The 20,329-nt window shown below is 41.7% G+C and overlaps 1 protein-coding gene across 1 annotated transcript in view; it reads right to left on the bottom strand.

Annotated features, from left to right (window-relative positions):
• LOC309564184 (ovostatin-like) overlaps positions 1-20,329 on the bottom strand; it is a 213,213-nt gene that overhangs the window by 48,762 nt on the left and 144,122 nt on the right. The window contains exons 23-24 of the mRNA XM_082268816.1: positions 17,709-17,792; positions 11,531-11,707 (exon numbers count right to left, since the gene is read on the bottom strand). Of these exons, the coding sequence (XP_082124942.1) occupies positions 11,531-11,707; positions 17,709-17,792 (261 nt within the window). The remainder of the gene's footprint in view (positions 1-11,530; positions 11,708-17,708; positions 17,793-20,329) is intronic.

Here is a 20,329-nt window from a genome sequence, read left to right as displayed (position 1 = left end):
GTAGCACCCACCAAGCCTCCTAGCTATGTTGGCTCTTCTGTTGGTGGTGGAGCAGAGTGTGATTATTTTTGGATCCTCCTTTTTGCAGGCTTAACTACTTCTCCCTGCATTCTAGTAGGTTCTAGAATGTAGTGGGCTGGAAGAGGCAGACCCTGGACTTGAATATTCATACAGCCTCAGCCAATCCCTGAGAAAAAGATGACCAGAAGATGGCTAAGGGATTCATAAATAGGCTGGGGCCTGGAACAGCAGAGTTCTTGTCCGGGAGGAGAAGATCCAGCCTGAAGGGCTGCTGCCCTTCTGAGAAGATTAGCTGAAGTTTACAGGAGTTCAACAAGGTCCCATCTCAGAGAGGAGAAGATCCAACCTGAAGCGCTGTCCTTCTGGGAAGACTAGCTGAAGTCTGGGCTGGGGGACTTACTTACGGAAAAGGCACTGAGGTCCCAGCTCGGGGAAAGCGCGGGGGGGGGGGGCGGCTTCTGAGAGTTACTAAAGCAAATAAAGGAGTTCACTGAGGATATAGCCTGGAGGCTCACTGGAGAAGTGTCAGGCTGGTACTTGAAGGAGGAATCCAAGGACACAAGGACATTGTAAGTATAGGCTTGAGAGAGAGAGAGATCCTGGTGACTGTTGTTGCTTAACCCTTTGAGCACTTGCTCAAGAGTTGCTGACTCAGGACTATTCCTGTGTTGGTTGTCCTCTGAGTCGTATGTCCACCTAATGCTAGCCTGGAAGGGGATTACCCTGAAGAGCCTAGTTAAACCTGAGAGTGTCCTCTGTTACATTGTGCACTAAATTCAGAGTATCCCAGGGCTCACCCTACACCCCAACCAAGTTCTAAGAGCATGAAAACTCAAAATAAGACATTCAATGCCTGGTTATTGTGTGGTGAGACTGTGGCTACTTTGCATCCAATAGAGAATAGAACCTTGGACAAATCTGCAAGACCCGTCAGGGTTCTGCGCTACATTACATTTTTGGGTTTGTTTTTAATACCGCATTAGCTTTAACTTAAACTGGCCTTCAAATAAAAGGGCCCAAACACATTATCTATGGGGCACACACACACAGAAGGGTGTGGGCAAAATAAGTTTTTCCTAATTTTCAATCCGATTTTTAGACGTTTCCTGTAAGAGGAATAGGCACCCAACTGTTCTGCCAAAAAATAAGGTATTTCAAACCTTATTAGGAAAGAAGCCAAGGTGTCCACATTTCCACAAAGGTTTCCAACAAATTGAACTGATGGCTGGATTTTGGGCTGCTTCTGTTCATATCTACCTTTCACAGTTGACTATTTGGTCATGAAGGATTACATTACATGAAATTAGCAATAGTGATCATTACCAAATAAACAAAATTGCATACCAAGACTGAAGACTGGATACTAAGCTGTTGCTAACAGTCCTGCAGCCCCGTAGTCATTGATCAGCTGGTAAAGCACTGTTGCTTTAGTTCCTGAACTAGCTTCAACCAAAAATGTTGTTTTGATAGAGTTGGAAGGGTCAAATCCTCCATCTTTTATTTTATATTAGTCATTAGTGATGGGCTCAGGCATGTTTGGGATTGTAATCCCAACCCACCTGAGCATTCGTGCCAGGAAGCCAACACTGCACACCGCCAATCATAGGCAGTGAGGCATTTCCCAGTCTGTGCAGCTAAGGACCAGGAAAAGCCTCACTGCATATGGTAGGCGGTGTGCAGTTATGGCTTCCTGGTTGGATTGCTTGGGTGGATTGGGATTACGATCCCGAACATGCCTGAGCCCATCACTGTTAGTCATCTGTGCCCCTATTGGGAAGATTACTTTTACATAGTTACATAGTTAGTGAGGTTGAAAAAAAGACACAAGTCCATCCAGTTCAACCTATGATGAGTGTGTGTGTGTTTATGTCAATAGTACCTCGAATACCCCTGTATGTTGTGGTCGTTAGAGTGCTCATCTAATCATTTTTTGAAACTATCGATGCTCCTCGCTGTTACCACTGCTTGTGGAAGAGAGTTCAACCTCCTCACCGCTTTGACGGTATAGAACCCTTTACGCAGTTTAAGGTTAAACGGCTTCTCTTATAATTTTAGCGAATGGCTGCAAGTTCTTTTATATTCTCTTTCGCTGGCTAGGGTCACCAGTACAGTATTTGTACATTGATATCATATCCCATCTCAAGTGTCTCTTCTCCAGAGAGAATAAGTTGAATGCTTGTAGTCTTTCCTCATAGCTGAGATCCTCCAGTCTCTTTATTAGCTTTGTTGCCCTTCTCTGGACTCTCTCCAGTTCCAGCACATCCTTCCTGAGGACGGTTGCCCAGAACTGGACAGCATACTCGAGATCCGGCCGGACCAAAGTCTTGTAGAGTAAGAGAATTATCGTTTTATCTCTGGAGTAAATCCCCTTTTTTAAGCATGCCAGTATTCTATTGGCTTTGCTTGCTGCAGCTTGGCTTTGCATGCCATTGCTGAGCTTGTTGTCTACTAGGACCCCCAGGTTTTTTTCCATCTTATGCCCCATACACACGTGCAGATTATCTGCAGACTTTTGTCTGCAGACTTACCTTTTCTATGTAGTGCAAGGGCCTGCCGGATTGCATACAAATTGAAAGTGTTTAGGTTTGACCTCATATTATATGGTTTTGGTAAGTCTGCAGACAAAAGTCTGCAGATAATCTGCATGTGTGTATGGGGCATTAGATTTCCCCAATCTTGACGCAGTTGGCCGGCTTAATATGCATTGAAATGTATGTCAACTTAAAATCCCTGTTTGCTAGAAAGGGATTATGTAGAAGGGGTTTTTGATCTCTATGACCCTATGTGTAGTCGGGTTTGCCGTCGTCCCTGGTTGAGTATTGTATCGGTTTGTTGGTACCTCAGGCCAATAAGAAGTGGGACTTTTAAGGCAGGTATGGGGTATAAGAGAAAGTACAAGCAAAAATTGCTAATAGTAACTAAATGATAATAATGATATAATAATAAATGTTTAATTCTTAAAACATATGTACAGTGAAGTACAGTTGCGTGAAAGGGTTATAGACCCTTGTGAAGTTGTGTAATAGGAGGAGGGTTAGTGACATGTGAGAAATAGTGACTTTTAAGGGTATATCTCTGTCTGTTCCTGCTGTTAAGCTTGGGTGGTTCAGATCAGAGGTGTCTCCTATATCCTACGCGTTTCGGCCTTTAAATGGGCCTTTTTCAAGGTTGATTGTCACTATTTCTGTTGGTAAAATGCAGATTTTTATTAAATATTTTTAAGTATCACCACTTTTGTGAATTAAATAATAGTGGTGAATTTTTCAAAAGTAGTACATACATATTGTTTTCTTTGAATCCTTGTGTGTTGAAATGGCTCCCTCTTTAGCACAGCGAGAACCATGCGGTTTCCTGAAAAATTATATATATATATATATATTTATGAGATTCAGCTACAAAGTTGATAGTGGTTCTACAGGTATGTTGTTGAACTTACATGGGCCGTGTCTCATATCTGGGGTAGATCATGTGAATCTCCCCTGGTGGTTAGTTTTGATTCCGGTGCGTATGAAACCGGTTCTGGGCAAGGATATCCTTGTGCCTTTAAATGGTGCAGTTCTATATGAGACAGGTACATGTATAGGAAGATTTTTATCTGTAATGCGATAATGCAGTATATGCAGTATATAACATTTTGGGTTTGTTTTTACCTTCATTATCACTTTGCAACAAATGTGGTCCCATGCGGTTTCCAGCTGGGTCACACTTAAAGAGAGGGAGAAAAGACTCCTTCAGTAATGTGTCTCCTTTTCAGGGTGGAGTAAGTGGTAAGGGTGGTGTTTCAAAACTTACATTTTTCCTGCGCGCCGCTCTTTGTCCTCTCCCATCCCCATTCGGTTGGGGAATGAGAGAGGCAGTGGTTCCCCGGCCTTTTATCAGACTCGCGCATGCGCTGTGAGCGCTGCACGTCTGAAACCAGATCACACACAGCTGGTGTGTGTCTCTGGTGCGCCTGCGTCCTATGGACGAGTGCGCTTCCAGTTTCCACCGCTGTTGCTCACTGGCGCGGCCGCCGACACGGAGAGGACACAGGTTACAGACTGGCAGAGTCTGAGGCGCCGATGTCGCTGGCTGTTACGTTGTGCCTGTAAAAAGCCCCTGGGAAGGAAAACAGTGAGAGATCCCCCCAGGGGCTTACCGTGCCGGGTGTGCTAAAAGTATGTGGAGATTTTTCAAGCAAGGATTCAGTACAAGGCATAAGTGCATTATAATTTGCAAACAAGAGGTATATAAAAGGAAAAAACAGGAGAGAACATTCCATGTAATTAATAGCAGTTTTAATAGCAGTATAATAGATAGTCAGGTTAAAGGGAAAGGAGGGGGAATTTTCCGGTTATATCCCCATTGGAAAAGAGTGGGGAAAGTCTGTCAGATCGGTCTTCTCAAGGCTTATGGAATCTAAAAGGGGGGAATTCCGCATCTCCAAATCGTGTTTTTGATAAAAGATATAAGATATGTGTATATATGTATATATATCTTTGGACGAGTTTTTTTGTGAATGGATTGGATGATGTGAATGGAGAATGATTATAAGTGTGGGGTGTGTCAATGATTGCTTCATTGTATTTTATCCTTTGGTAGCGAGATTTGTGTGGGTGATGTTTTTTTGATTTTTTTGAACAAGAGTTTTTGTGAATGGACTTTCTCACAGTTTTGTGATTTTTCATTTTTTGATGAGGGTTTCTTATTCTAATCAGTTTTCCCTGATGAGAAACCTTCTAGAAAAGGGGCATAGCTTTCTGCTTCATTTAGGCCTGGAAAAGTGGTTGCGTTGAGACGTTTTATCCATCTCATCTCTAATTGAAGCAGGGTTTTGTTCCAATCACCCCCCCTCCTCGGGATGTGGATCCGTTCTAGGGCCATAAACGATATTTTTGGCATCTTATGGGCGTGTTTATAGGCCACATGTCGACCCAGTGGTAGGTGAAAATTGCACATTTCCATTGAATTTACGTGTTTGTTGATCCTCTTTCCGAATTCCTGTCTTGTTTTACCTATGTAGAATGCATGACATTCGCATCTCATCATATACACCACGCCTTTAGTCCGACAATTGGTGAAGTGTTTGGGTTCAAAAGTTTCTCCATTCGGTAGAGTGGTTTTAGTGCATTTTCTTATGACTTTGCATTGGTTACATGACCCACATGGGTATGTGCCTTTTGTCTTGCATGGGTCTTTGCGTGAACCTTCTTTAAACTCGCTATGCACTAGTCCTTGTTTGACAGATCCTGCCTTTCTGTATGTGATTGGCGGGTGGTCCGTGAGGAAGTCTTTCACTGTTGGGTCCTCTTTCAAAATTGCCCAATGTTTTTCCAAGATTGCTTTGATTTTTTTATTTTCGTTGGTGTATCTTAAAATGATTCGCGTTTTTTGGTCGGGTTGTTTAGGATCCTGGGATGGTTTTTTAAATAGTAACTCTTGTCTTTCCTTGGAATTGGCCTTGTTGTAGGCTTTCCTTAGTGAGGTTTTGGTGTAACCTCTTTCCATCAGTCTTGTGGTGAGTGCATCAGCTTCTTTTTTGTATATTTCTTTTTTAGTGCAATTCCTTTTAATCCTTAAGTATTGACTGTAAGGTATGGCTTTTTTTAGTGGGGGTGGATGAAAGCTCGTGGCATGTAGAATTGAATTGCCTGCGGTTTCCTTCCTATAGAGTGTGGTTTGTATGCGTCCATCGTGTTCCTTGTAAATCCATGTATCAAGGAATGGAACTTTTTTGTCACTGTAATTTAAGGTGAAATACATATTGTATGTGTTGTTGTTTAATGCGTTTTTTAGATCCTTGATTTGGTTTTCTGGTCCTGTCCACACTATCAGAATATCGTCTATGTATCGTTGCCATAGAAGTATGTTATCAGTTAGCCAAGCATTTTCTTCTTTGATGAGAAAGTCTTCTTCCCACTCTCCTAGATATAAATTGGCGTAGGTGGGGGCACAGCTTGTGCCCATCGCCACCCCGCAGGTTTGAAGGTAGTAACGACCATCGAACGTAAAGAAATTCCGATTTAAGATGAATTCAAGCATAGTAATTATAAAGGTGTTAAATTTTTCATCATGTGGGCTTAGCTGGTTGAGAGCATTCTTGATTGTTTCCAGTCCTTTATTGTGCGGTATATTGTTATACAATGCCTTGACATCCACAGTGATAAGAAAGGAATCACTGGGGATGGTCATGTCGTTCATTATCTGTAACAGATGCATGGTGTCTCTAGTATAAGAGGTCAGTTTTGAGACATGTGGTTTTAGATATGCGTCAATCACTTTGCTTATGGCTTCGGTGATGTTGCCATTCCCAGATACTATTGGCCTCCCGGGTGGGTCGATCGGGTTTTTGTGAATCTTTGGGAGTGAGTAGAAAGTTGGTGTCTTCGGGTGTCTTGATCGGATATAGTTCCAAAGTGTGGGGGAGATAGTTCCTTCAATTCCAGCTTTGTCAACTTTGGCGTAAAATTCTTCTTTGTATTGTTCAATCATGATGGGCATGATTTGTTTATAACATTTCTGGTTGTTTAGAATTGTTTCACACATGTCTTTATACTTGGTGTTGTCCATCACGACAACATTCCCTCCTTTATCCGCAGGTTTGATGGTTATATTTTCATTATCTTGTAACTCTCTTAGGGCTTTTCTTTGACTTTTGGTTAAGTTTTGTTTGTTTCTTGTCATGGTCATTTTTTCAAGGTCTTTCGTAGTTTCCCTGACGAACAGGGCTATGGCTGGGTACTGGTTGATCGACGGGAATTTATGTGATTTTTTCTTAAACTGTGCGTTGATATTTTCAACTATTGTTTTACTGGTATTAGTGGAGGTTGTGGTTTCTTCCTCATTGCTGTCGGTCCAACATTCTAGTCCCCCTTCTTCTAGGAGGAGGTTTAGGTCCCGTATAGCCCTGTATTCTGCCGCCGATAGTGCTGTTTGAGGTTCTGCTGTTTCGGGTTTCTTGCTGTACATAATTTTTTGTAATAGGTTCCTTGCAAAAAGGTTAACATCTTTTATGGCCTCAAACTTGTCTGCTGGTTTGTTGGGACAGAAGGAGAGTCCTAATGTAAGAACTTCTATTTGTTCCTTGGTTAGTGTGTGTGAGGAGAGATTGACTATCGTGATGGTTTCTTTGTTCATTCCTGTGTTTGGTTGTTGGTATGTTATTTTTCTTTCGTCTGTTTCCGCGCCTTCCCTAAAAAAGGTCCTTGTTTGCTTAGAGGTTGCAATCTCTGATTTTCACGTTGAGATCTTGTGAAGATTTTATGGAGTTTTGCTGGTGGGTTAGTCTCCTCCGTCTCTTGTGTATTCTGTTCTGTGGTTTCATTATCCTCATCCGTGTTTTGTGGGTCTTCATTAGATCTTTCTGTTTCGTATTGGTTTTCCCTTTGTTCTCTGTTTTTGGGTGGGAATCTTCTCCTCTGAGGGTTTGCCTCTGTTCCAGATGTGTAGGACGATGAGTCTGAAGAGATATAATTTTGTGGGTTCTTTCTCTGTCCAGATGGTGCATTTTTCCTCTGGTTCTTGTTGTTGTTCCAGCGGTATGCTCTGTTTTGGCCAAATGCATTCTTATCGCGCCAGTACTTTTTTTCCTTCTTCCTTAGGATGTCCAGGCTGTGTTGTTCAATATGTGTTTTTAGCTTTTTTTCTTGTTCCGAATATAGGGGGAGTGGTTTGAGGGGGGTCAACAGATCATATGTTTCTTTTATTTCTTCATCTAGATTTTTGAGTTGTCTTTCGTACTCGTTTTGTAGGAGTATCATCAGATTTTTAGAACATTCGTTGAGTATGGCCTCCCAGTCTTTTTTCATTTGTAGGGTGATATTGTCCATAGTGGGAAAGATTTGTATTCTAAGTCCCACTGGGTTGATGTTTTCCTTTATGTAGCGTTGAAACGATTTGATGTGCCAATACAAGGCTGATTTTCTTTCGAGATGTCTCCGTAGTGTATTGAAAAGTGCCGTGATGTCAGAATTCTGTTGTTCATTGCCATGAAAGTCTTTTTGAATCCCGGTCATAAGACTCTCCCACTCATTGCCAATTAGATTTCCGTTTGTTTCCTCCTCCATTTTGTCTTTATCCTTTGTAATCCAAAGACAATTATTATTCTTTGGGAAATTGGGTGTCTTTGGATTTTTTACACAGTGGGGTGTCGTTGATCAAATTCCTCTCTGTTGTTACTGCCCTTGGGCATACAGTTTGGAGAAGATCGTTATGTGATTCCACTTGTGTATAATAAAATGTAATGTGATAGTAGTCCTGCTAATCGGCTACCATAGGTGAGTAGGGGAAGGTGAGGTGTTATAGAGATCGTGAGGTTTTGGATGTGTTTTCCATCCGGGTAATAATGTAGAAGGGGTTTTTGATCTCTATGACCCTATGTGTAGTCGGGTTTGCCGTCGTCCCTGGTTGAGTATTGTATCGGTTTGTTGGTACCTCAGGCCAATAAGAAGTGGGACTTTTAAGGCAGGTATGGGGTATAAGAGAAAGTACAAGCAAAAATTGCTAATAGTAACTAAATGATAATAATGATATAATAATAATAATAAATGTTTAATTCTTAAAACATATGTACAGTGAAGTACAGTTGCGTGAAAGGGTTATAGACCCTTGTGAAGTTGTGTAATAGGAGGAGGGTTAGTGACATGTGAGAAATAGTGACTTTTAAGGGTATATCTCTGTCTGTTCCTGCTGTTAAGCTTGGGTGGTTCAGATCAGAGGTGTCTCCTATATCCTACGCGTTTCGGCCTTTAAATGGGCCTTTTTCAAGGTTGATTGTCACTATTTCTGTTGGTAAAATGCAGATTTTTATTAAATATTTTTAAGTATCACCACTTTTGTGAATTAAATAATAGTGGTGAATTTTTCAAAAGTAGTACATACATATTGTTTTCTTTGAATCCTTGTGTGTTGAAATGGCTCCCTCTTTAGCACAGCGAGAACCATGCGGTTTCCTGAAAAATTATATATATATATATATATATATATTTATGAGATTCAGCTACAAAGTTGATAGTGGTTCTACAGGTATGTTGTTGAACTTACATGGGCCGTGTCTCATATCTGGGGTAGATCATGTGAATCTCCCCTGGTGGTTAGTTTTGATTCCGGTGCGTATGAAACCGGTTCTGGGCAAGGATATCCTTGTGCCTTTAAATGGTGCAGTTCTATATGAGACAGGTACATGTATAGGAAGATTTTTATCTGTAATGCGATAATGCAGTATATGCAGTATATAACATTTTGGGTTTGTTTTTACCTTCATTATCACTTTGCAACAAATGTGGTCCCATGCGGTTTCCAGCTGGGTCACACTTAAAGAGAGGGAGAAAAGACTCCTTCAGTAATGTGTCTCCTTTTCAGGGTGGAGTAAGTGGTAAGGGTGGTGTTTCAAAACTTACATTTTTCCTGCGCGCCGCTCTTTGTCCTCTCCCATCCCCATTCGGTTGGGGAATGAGAGAGGCAGTGGTTCCCCGGCCTTTTATCAGACTCGCGCATGCGCTGTGAGCGCCGCACGTCTGAAACCAGATCACATACAGCTGGTGTGTGTCTCTGGTGCGCCTGCGTCCTATGGACGAGTGCGCTTCCAGTTTCCACCGCTGTTGCTCACTGGCGCGGCCGCCGACACGGAGAGGACACAGGTTACAGACTGGCAGAGTCTGAGGCGCCGATGTCGCTGGCTGTTACGTTGTGCCTGTAAAAAGCCCCTGGGAAGGAAAACAGTGAGAGATCCCCCCAGGGGCTTACCGTGCCGGGTGTGCTAAAAGTATGTGGAGATTTTTCAAGCAAGGATTCAGTACAAGGCATAAGTGCATTATAATTTGCAAACAAGAGGTATATAAAAGGAAAAAACAGGAGAGAACATTCCATGTAATTAATAGCAGTTTTAATAGCAGTATAATAGATAGTCAGGTTAAAGGGAAAGGAGGGGGAATTTTCCGGTTATATCCCCATTGGAAAAGAGTGGGGAAAGTCTGTCAGATCGGTCTTCTCAAGGCTTATGGAATCTAAAAGGGGGGAATTCCGCATCTCCAAATCGTGTTTTTGATAAAAGATATAAGATATAAGAAAGGGATTATAGCAGAGTACAGAGGGTTTATTCAGAGTTTTTAGGAAAGCTTTTCCCTTCCCTTTTTCTTCCCTTAACTTCCTGTGTGGGTAGAAGTAATGGAAAATATGTCCAAAGGGGACAAAAAAAAAAATGAATAAGGGGGCAAGGTTTAGAACTTCTTGAACCACTTCAGCCCCGGAAGGTTTACCCCCCTTCATAACCAGGCCAGTTTTTATGATACAGCACTGCATTACTTTAACTGACAATTGCACGGTTGTGCGACGCTGTACATAAATAAAATGTATGTCCTTTTTTACCCACAAATAGAGCTTTCTTTTGGTGGTATTTGATCACCTCTGCGGTTTTTATTTTTTGCGGTATAAAAAAATACCGACAATTTTGAAAAAAAAACAACAATTTTTTACATTCTACTAAAAAACGTAAAAAATCAAATGCCTTCATACATTTAGGTCAATATGTATTCTGCTACATGTTTTTGGTAAAAAAAAAAAAAAAAAAAACACAATAAGCGTATATTAATTGGTTTGCGCAAAAGTTATAGCGTCTACGAACTACGGAATAGATTTATGTTAAGCAAAAGAAACTCCCGCACCTTTTTGGGTGACTGGTTTTGCATTTTTATTTTTTTACAAGCATTTTATCACAACTTTATTTTTTGTTGCTTTTAAGGCCATTAAGGATGAAGTGCATCCAAGAGTGCACCTTGCTGCCCAATTTGGAATCAAGGGCAGAATAGGGCTCAAGCTTTAAAAAGGTTTCCCTATTTAGTTTAAATTATTTTGCTTTCTGTTAAGTTGTCCCTTGAAAACAGGTTTTTATTTGTTAATGATCTCTATTGCTATTTTAATGGCATGCAAATCCTTCATGATTAACTGGTCAACTGTGTAAGGCAGATATTAACAGAAACAGCCCAAAATTCCAAGCCATCATTTCAATATTTACAATAAGTTGACTCCCTTAAGATATGGAGTCCATAGCGTCTTTCTTGAAATGGTTTGAAAATACCTTCTTTAGCAAGATCATCCTGCAAATGTTTATTTTTTTGGGCTGAACAGTTAGATACCTGTGCACTATTACAGGAAATTTCTTAAAATCTGATCTAAATTTCCCATAAAAGAAAAAAAAAACAGTTGATAAGCTTCTACATACAATGTTTATACAAAAACAAAACAATTCAAAATATAAATAAATAAACATAAATAAAAAATAAGAAATAAATGCATAAAAATAAACACATAAAAAATAAAAAATAAATTAATAAAAATACAAAAAGGAGTGCTTCTACATATAATGTTTATACAAAAACAAAACAATTCAAAATATAAATAAATAAAAATAAATAAAAAAAATAAGAAATAAATACATAAAAATAAACACATTAAAAATAAAATAAAAATACAAAAAGTAGTGCTTCTACATACAATGTTTGTGAAGAAAAAAAAAAATATATATCAACATTACCGTTGGCCATATATTGCACTGCATTTTGTCGAATTTTCTCAGTGAGACGGCCGGTTAAATTCAAATATTTCAATGCAAGCACTATTGGCATCAATGTAGCAAGGTTTTGCTCCCCGCTCCCTGTGGGCTCAACGATTAGGGCCTCGGGATTGGTCAAAGCTCGACCCAACATGTCTCCTGCAAACAAAAAAATGTAATGCAAAATGGACTTCAGACAAAACTGTAAACAAATCTATGAAATTCAAAAATGGGGACAAAACTTGTGCGGGGCTCAAGTTTTCTCTCTTGTCATAGGATACCTACAGTGGGTACGGAAAGTATTCAGACCCCCTAAAATGTTTCACTCTTTGTTATATTGCAGCCATTTGCTAAAATCATTTAAGTTCATTCTTCTTCCTCATGAATGTACACATAGCACCCCATACTGACAGAAAAACACAGAAGGGTTGACATTGTTGCAGATTTATTAAAAAAGAAAAACTGAAATATCACATGGTCCTGAGTATTCAGACCCTTTGCTCAGTATTTAGTAGAAGCCCCCTTTTGATCTAATACAGCCAGGAGTCTTTTTGGGAAAGATGCAACAAGTCTTTCACACCTGGATTTGGGGATCCTCTGCCATTCCTCCTTGCAGATCCTCTCCAGTTCTGTCAGGTTGGATGGTAAATGTTGGTGGACAGCCATTTTTAGGTCTCTCCAGAGATGCTCAATTGGGTTTAAGTCAGGGCTCTGGCTGGGCCATTCAAGAACAGTCACGGAGTTGTTGTGAAGCCACTCCTTCGTTATTTTAGCTGTGTGCTTAGGGTCATTGTCTTGTTGGAAGGTAAACCTTCGGCCCAGTCTGAGGTCCAGAGCACTCTGGAGAAGGTTTTTGTCCAGGATATCCCTGTACTTGGCCGCATTCATCTTTCCCTCGATTGCAACCAGTCATCCTGTCCCTGCAGCTGAAAAACACCCCCACAGCATGATGCTACCACCACCATGCTTCACTGTTGGGACTGTATTGGACAGGTGATGAGCAGTGCCTGGTTTTCTCCACACATACCACTTAGAATTAAGGCCAAAAAGTTCTATTTTGGTCTCATCAGACCAGAGAATCTTATTTCTCACCATCTTGGAGTCCTTCAGGTGTTTTTTAGCAAACTCCATGCGGGCTTTCATGTGTCTTACACTGAGGAGAGGCTTCCGTCCGGCCACTCTGCCATAAAGCCCCGACTGGTGGAGGGCTGCAGTGATGGTTGACTTTCTACAACTTTCTCCCATCCCCTGACTGCATCTCTGGAGCTCAGCCACAGTGATCTTTGGGTTCTTCTTTACCTCTCTCACCAAGGCTCTTCTCCCCCGATAGCTCAGTTTGGCCAGACGGCCAGCTCTAGGAAGGGTTCTGGTCATCCCAAACGTCTTCCATTTGAGGATTATGGAGGCCACTGTGCTCTTAGGAACCTTAAGTGCAGCAGAAATCTTTTTGTAACCTTGGCCAGATCTGTGCCTTGCCACAATTCTGTCTCTGAGCTCTTCAGGCAGTTCCTTTGACCTCATGATTCTCATTTGCTCTGACATGCATTGTGATCTGGAAGGTCTTATATAGACAGGTGTGTGGCTTTCCTAATCAAGTCCAATCAGTATAATCAAACACAGCTGGACTCAAATGAAGGTGTAGAACCATCTCAAGGATGATCAGAAGAAATGGAAAGCACCTGAGTTAAATATATGAGTGTCACAGCAAAGGGTCTGAATACTTAGGACCATGTGATATTTCAGTTTTTCTTTTTTAATAAATCTGCAACAATGTCAACAATTCTGTGTTTTTCTGTCAGTATGGGGTGCTATGTGTACATTCATGAGGAAGAAGAATGAACTTAAATGATTTTAGCAAATGACTGCAATATAACAAAGAGTGAAAAATTTAAGGGGGTCTGAATACTTTCCGTACCCACTGTACATCATAATTTTACACAAGAAATTCAGAATATGTTTATTCTAGTACTTTGTACTTTTTACATAACTTATAATAGAATTTATAATACTAAACATAGACCACAATTGATATTGCGGCTTTCTAACCATATGGACATGGCATAAAGGTTCGGTTGGGAGTGGCGGTGGATTTTAAGGTAGACTATAGAACAATTTACTGAGACAACACAAGGCCAATAGGCTGTGCTTGGACCACAGTTACTCTCTCTCTACCAGTCCAGTGACCATGGATGAACTTGAGAAGATCAGTTAGTTGAGTTTAAACAGTTCTATTTATGATAACTATACAAATTAGTGTACATGCTGCACACTGGACTGCAACATTAAAGAGGAACTTCAGTCTGCTCACATAATTTGTAATAAAAATATCTTTGCCATTCTGAAGCTTCCCTCCAACCACTTTGCATATTAATTCATATATACTGTGATACTGTACTTGCCAAATATGCTGCAAAAATCTCCCTCCACTAAGTCTGGCTACAGCCATTTTAACTGTGGGAAGCTGAAGCTGCTGCCTATTCACTTCCTGGATTTACACAGACACATAGAGGCACACATACACATATATAAACACACACATTTATATACACACACACACATATACAGTATCTCACAAAAGAGAGTACACCCCTCACATTTTTGTAAATATTTTGTTATACCTTTTCATGTGACAACACTGAAGAAATGACACTTTGCTACAATGTAAAGTAGTGAGTGTACAGTTTGTATAACAGTGTAAATGTGCTGTCTCCTCAAAATAACTCAACACACAGCCATTAATGTGTAATCCGCTGGCAACAAAAGGGAGTACACCCCTAAGTGAAAATGTCCAAATTGGGCCCAATTAGCCAGTTTCCCTCCCCGGTGTCATGTGACTCATTAGTGTTACAAGGTCTCAGGTGTGAATGGGGAGCAGGTGTGTTAAATTTGGTGTTATCGCTCTCACTCTCTCATACTGGTCACTGGAAGTTCAACATGGCACCTCATGGCAAAGAACTCTCTGAGGATCTGAAAAAGGAACCCTTGCTCAACTTAAAGATGGCCTACCCTGTAAGAAGAGTGCCAAGACCCTGAAACTGAGCTGCAGCACAGTGGCCAAGACCATACAGTGGTTTAAGAGAAAAGGTTCCACTGAGAACAGGCCTCGCCATGGTCGACCAAAGAAGTTGAGTTCACAAGCTCAGCATCATATCCAAAGGTTGTCTTTTGGAAATAGACGCATGAGTGCTGCCAGTTTTGTGGCAGAGGTTGAAGGGTGGGGGGTCAGCCTGTAAGTGCTCAGACTATACGCCGCACACTGCATCAAATTGATCTGCATGGCTATCATCCCAGAAGGAAGCCTCTTCTAAAGATGATGCACAAGAAAGCCCACAAACAGTTTGCTGAAGACAAGCAGACTAAGGATATGGATTACTGGAACCATGTCCTGTGGTCTGATGAGACCAAGATAAACGTATTTGGTTCAGATGGTGTAAAGCGTGTGTGGCGGCAACCAGCTGAGGAGTACAAAGACAAGTGTGTCTACAGTCAAGCATGGTGGTGGGAGTGTCATGGTCTGGGGCTGCATGAGTGCTGCCGGAACTGGGGAACTACAGTTCATTGAGGGAACCAGGAATGCCAACATGTACTGTGACATACTGAAGCAGAGCATGACCCCCCCCCCTTCGGAGACTGGGCCGCAGGGCAGTATTCCAACATGATACCGACCCCAAACACACCTCCAAGACGACCAATGCCTTGCTAAAGAAGTAAAGGGTAAAGGTGAAGGAATGACCAAGCATGTCTCCAGACCTAAACCCTATTGATCATCTGTGGGGCATCCTCAAACAGAAGGTGGACGAGCACAAGGCCTCTAACATCCACCAGCTCTGTGATGTTGTCATGGAGGAGTGGAAGAGGACTCCAGTGGCAACCTGTAAAGCTCTGGTGAACTCCATACCCAAGAGGGTGAAGGCAGTGCTGGAAAAAAATGGGGGCCACACAAAATATTGACACTTTTGGCCCAATTTGGACATTTAAACTTAAGGGTGTACTCACTTTTGTTGCCAGACATTAATGGCTGTGTGTTGAGTTATTTTGAAGGGACAGCACATTTATACTGTTATACAAGCTGTACACTCACTACTTTACATTGTAGCAAAGTGTCATTTCTTCAGTGTTGTAACATGAAAAGATATAATAAAATATTTACAAAAATGTGAGGGTTGTACACACTTTTGTGAGATACTGTATACAGAGTCCCCGTTCACACTAAGGCGACCTGTGAGGCGACCTGGTCGCCTCACAGGTCGCCTTTCATAGGGAAGCTACGGACCCGTTCTAATAGGAGCGACACAAGTCGCTCCGACTTAGAAAAAGGGTCCGGAGCTTCTTTGGGGCGACCTGGAGGCGACCGCCATAGACTTCAATGTTATGAAGTCCGTGCCGGCCGCTCCGAGGTCGCGGCGCGCTGCTTGCACCGCAACCTCGGAGGTCACCCCAGGAAGTAGCGTCGCTTGTATGTGAACGGGGCCAGAAAGACACACTCACACCACTGTTTGCCTGCACATTCCCCTTCTCTTTAAATATGATTGATCTCTGCAGTCTCCTGGTATCTCCACCCTCATCCAGCCCCCTCCAGCTCTGCGGCTCTCATTGCTGTACACTCACTACTTTACATTGTAGCAAAGTGTCATTTCTTCAGTGTTGTTACATGAAAAGATATAAAAAAAATGTATTTAAATGTGAGGGGTGTATTCTCCCGATATCTCCACCCTCATCCAGCCCCCTCCAGCTCTGCAGCTCTCATTGTCTGTCCTATGACTCATCCCTCCCTCCCTTGCTGGCAAACTCTTACGAGAAAGAGAGAGAGAGAGCTGTGCATGATGTCATTAGCCTAGGCTTTTTACCAGACAAGAATGAGAAGGTAGGCTGTATAGGGTATTTACTGGCAGAAAAAAAGTTTTACTACCCAAAGTTAAAAGAGCAGAGGATTTCATAGATGGAAAGATTGAAAAATGCTGAAGAGCCACTTTAAGGGCTTGTTGATACTAGCACTTGAGGGTCAGTAAAACTCAGTGGCTGAGAGGCTTTTTAAAATTATATCAAATGGAAATGGAGGGTTAAAAACCACCAGGTTTTATGTTGCTGTTTTTGTGTCCCTTTGGGAAGATTACCGTTTATTTCCTGTCCCACAGGCATGACAGGAAGTGAAGAAATCTCACCAAAATTATGGGAAATCTTAGTTGTCATTGAAGCAGATGTTCACATAGTAAGATTTCCCTTCACTCCTGTTCCCGGATTACCCCTCACTTCTCAATTTCAGTGACAATGGTCACCAGGACAAAGCGATTGATTCTCCCAAATAGGTACATAGACCACAGAAAGAGCCTCATAAGAGTTGTAATACTTCTACATTATCCAAAACAAATCATTAGATGAGTCCATTGAGATCTAGATAAGCTCATTTGTGATCCAATCAGCAGACGTGCTCGTAGTCGTCTAGCACCTCTACCGATCGGATCACTGGTGGGCTTTTTTTTTTTTTATCTCCCTGAACTCGCCTAGTTTATAACACCCACCTAAAAACCCCTCTGAGAACCCATGATTGGGACTCCTTTGGCATCAGGAGCGACCACATTCATCCTTTGTGGAGACAGGGCTTTCTCCACATGGAAGGTTGCATATTTTAGCCCCACAGCCTAAACAGATGTAAATTATTTTCCTTTTTTCCCCACATATTGACCTTTTGAGATAATTATAACCTCTAAGTCAACCTACTGACTATACTTTAAGGGCTTTTTCGGTGGACACAGCGACTATGGGCTGGCCCAAATTACTCAGTACTTTGCAGACCACCACATCGTATATATCAAAATAAATCATTGGTTTTGTCTTTACACATAAGGATCACTCATAAGCATCACTGGAGCTAATCCGTCTACATATTGCTCCCGGTTTGATAAATTTGGATTTTGAGTGCAGTTTTCCCCCCAACACTTTTGATACATTCCATTGCAAATCCACAAATAAGGCAAAGATGCAATGCTTTAGTAAATAAACCCCATTGTGCTCACTGAAGGATGTTTGCAAGAAGCATCTGGTTATGTCAGTTGCCCACTGCAGCTGCTCAGGCAAATATTTTACACTTTAGAAAACAAAAAGTAGGAATTCATGATGGGAAAAGAGTTTTCCTTTTAGACACCTTGATAAAATAGCTTACCTATTACCTGAACCTTCGCACTTAGAGAACCAGGCACAATGCTTCCAGAGGGGTTGATGCTAACTTGTACAACCGAATCTGCACCTGTGATAAAAGCAGAAAACCGTAAAATTTCCACAGCTCTCCAGAAAGAAATGTGGTTCATATGGTGAGTACTGAACTTAAAGGAAGTTCCCGTCCGATGACAATATGAAATGGTAAGCCCCAACAGTATTTGCAAATTACACAAAAAGAGCTTGTATACAAGGAATGAAGGCGCGTTTCAGTCCCAAATTGTACACACACAGACGCAGTTCATTGCCCACAGGACTTTAATGAGTCACACCCCAAAAGGTATAAAATAAACAAGAGAATTTATTCGTTCAAACCAACAATATTACATACATTTAAAAACATATTGTAATATATCTGGTTGCCAACAATAAAGGTGTATAAGTAAGCAATGTTAGAACAGTTAGAGTTGTATACCTTCCATCAAAATTGATGATCTGTGCTGGTTCTCTCTACGCGTTTCGCGAGATAAAAAAACTTGCTTCCTCAGGAGAGGCACAGATGAAATATGGTTCAGATGGTTGCAGGAGACCTCCACAAATAGACAGTAAAAAATGGATAACCAAATAACACTTAGTAGGTCTTACAAATATGACTCAGTATATCACGCTGGGCGGAGCCATCCAATGGTCCACCAATTTAAACCCAGGTGTTGTGGAGGGGGGGGGGGAATCATACGCTCATACTGCGTACCCCCAATATGACACCAAAAGGAGCAGTTGGATATCTAACACAAATCCTAAAACCTGTGTCACCCTGTAGTCAGAGCCAGACCAGAGTCTGCGCCGTCAAATCCACTCAAAGGAATGGTGGATCCATGTTTCCACCTTCGTGCTTGGCTGTAGGGTTGGTGTTCTTAGGGTCATAGTCAGCATTTTTTTTCCTTCAGACACAGCAAGTCCCCCTCCTCGAGAAGGCACATGTACAGTCATTCCAATAAACATCTAAATCAGGGATTCTCAAACTACGACCCTCCAGCTGTTGCGGAACTACACATCCCATGTGGCATTGTAAAACTCTGACATTCACAGACATGACTAGGCATGATGGGAATTGTAGTTCCAGAACAACTGGAGGGCCAATGTTTGAAGACCCCTGATCTAAATCATTCAGAGATGGATTGGGAGAAAATGCTGTGGTCAGATGACACAAAAATTTAGCTCATTTGTATTAACTCAATTTGCCATGTTTGGAGGAAGAAAAATGATGACAATGGCCCTAAGAACACCATCCCTACAGTCAAGCATGGAGGTGGAAACATGATGCTTTGGGGCTATTTCTCTGCTAAAGCAAGGTTATATCTAGACCACTGTTCCTGATCTTTGTTGACAGTATTAGGACAGAGAGATGAACCAGGGGATTGGAGGAAAGCTAACGTGATTCCGATATTCAAAAAGGGGCAGAGGCATGTCCCGGGTAATTATAGGCCTGTCAGTCTGACATCAATAGTATGTAAACTTCTGGAGGGGATGATAAGGGACTATATCGTAGAGTTTGCTAAAGACAACAACATCATCAGCAGTAATCAGCACGGGTTTACAAATGGGCGTTCATGTCAAACCAATCTCTTAACATTCTACGAGGAGGTGAGCTGTGAGCTAGATAGGGGCAGACCAGTGAATGTGGTGTACTTGGATTTCGCGAAGGCGTTTGATACAGTTCCCCATAAGTGCTTAATTTATAAAATAAGGTCTGCAGGTATCAACAGCAGGGTTTGCTCTTGGATACGGACCTGGCTAAAAGGGCGTGTCCAAAGGGTGGTAATAAACAGCGCATACTCCGACTGGTCTGAGGTAGTAAGCGGGGTCCCCCAAGGCTCAGTCCTGGGACCAACCTTGTTCAATTTATTCATAAACAGCATTGAGGTCGGGATCAGGAGTTCGATATCAGTTTTTGCAGATGACACAAAATTGGCCAGGGCAATAACTGCACAGCTTGAAGCAGATATCCTACAGAATGACCTGGACAAAATAACGGAGTAGGCAACGACTTGGCAAATGACGTTTAATGTGGAGAAGTGTAAGGTTTTGCACTTGGGGACTAGAAACATAAAAGCACAATACACGTTAGGAGGGGAACCCTTGGGGGAATCAAAAATGGAGAAAGATCTGGGAGTCTTGGTTGATGATAGATTAGACAATAGCATGCAATGTCAAGCGGCAGCTGCCAAAGCCAGCAGAATATTAGCATGCATAAAGAAAGGGATGTATTCCAGAGATAAGACTATAATCCTTGCACTTTATAAAACTCTGGTCCGACCGCATCTGGAGTATTCTGTCCAGTTCTGGTCGCCAGTCCTCAGGAGGGATGTGTTGGAGCTGGAGAGAGTCCAGAGAAGAGCAACTAAACTGATTAGGGGATTGGAGGACCTTAATTATGAAGAGCGTCTGCAATCGCTTGATTTATTCTCCCTGGAGAAGAAACGCCTGAGGGGGGACATGATAGCAATTTATAAATATCTCAATGGGGATCTCAGCTTAGAAAAAAAGCTGTTCAGTGGAAGGGATTGCATGAGGACTCGAGGGCATACAATGTGATTAGAGGAGAAGCGTTTTAACCTCAGGCAACGT

This window comes from Pelophylax lessonae, assembly GCF_965119305.1.
Source record: "Pelophylax lessonae genome assembly, chromosome: 9".
NCBI classification, from domain to species: Eukaryota; Metazoa; Chordata; class Amphibia; order Anura; family Ranidae; genus Pelophylax; species Pelophylax lessonae.
This window is presented reverse-complemented; position numbering and strand designations above follow the sequence as displayed.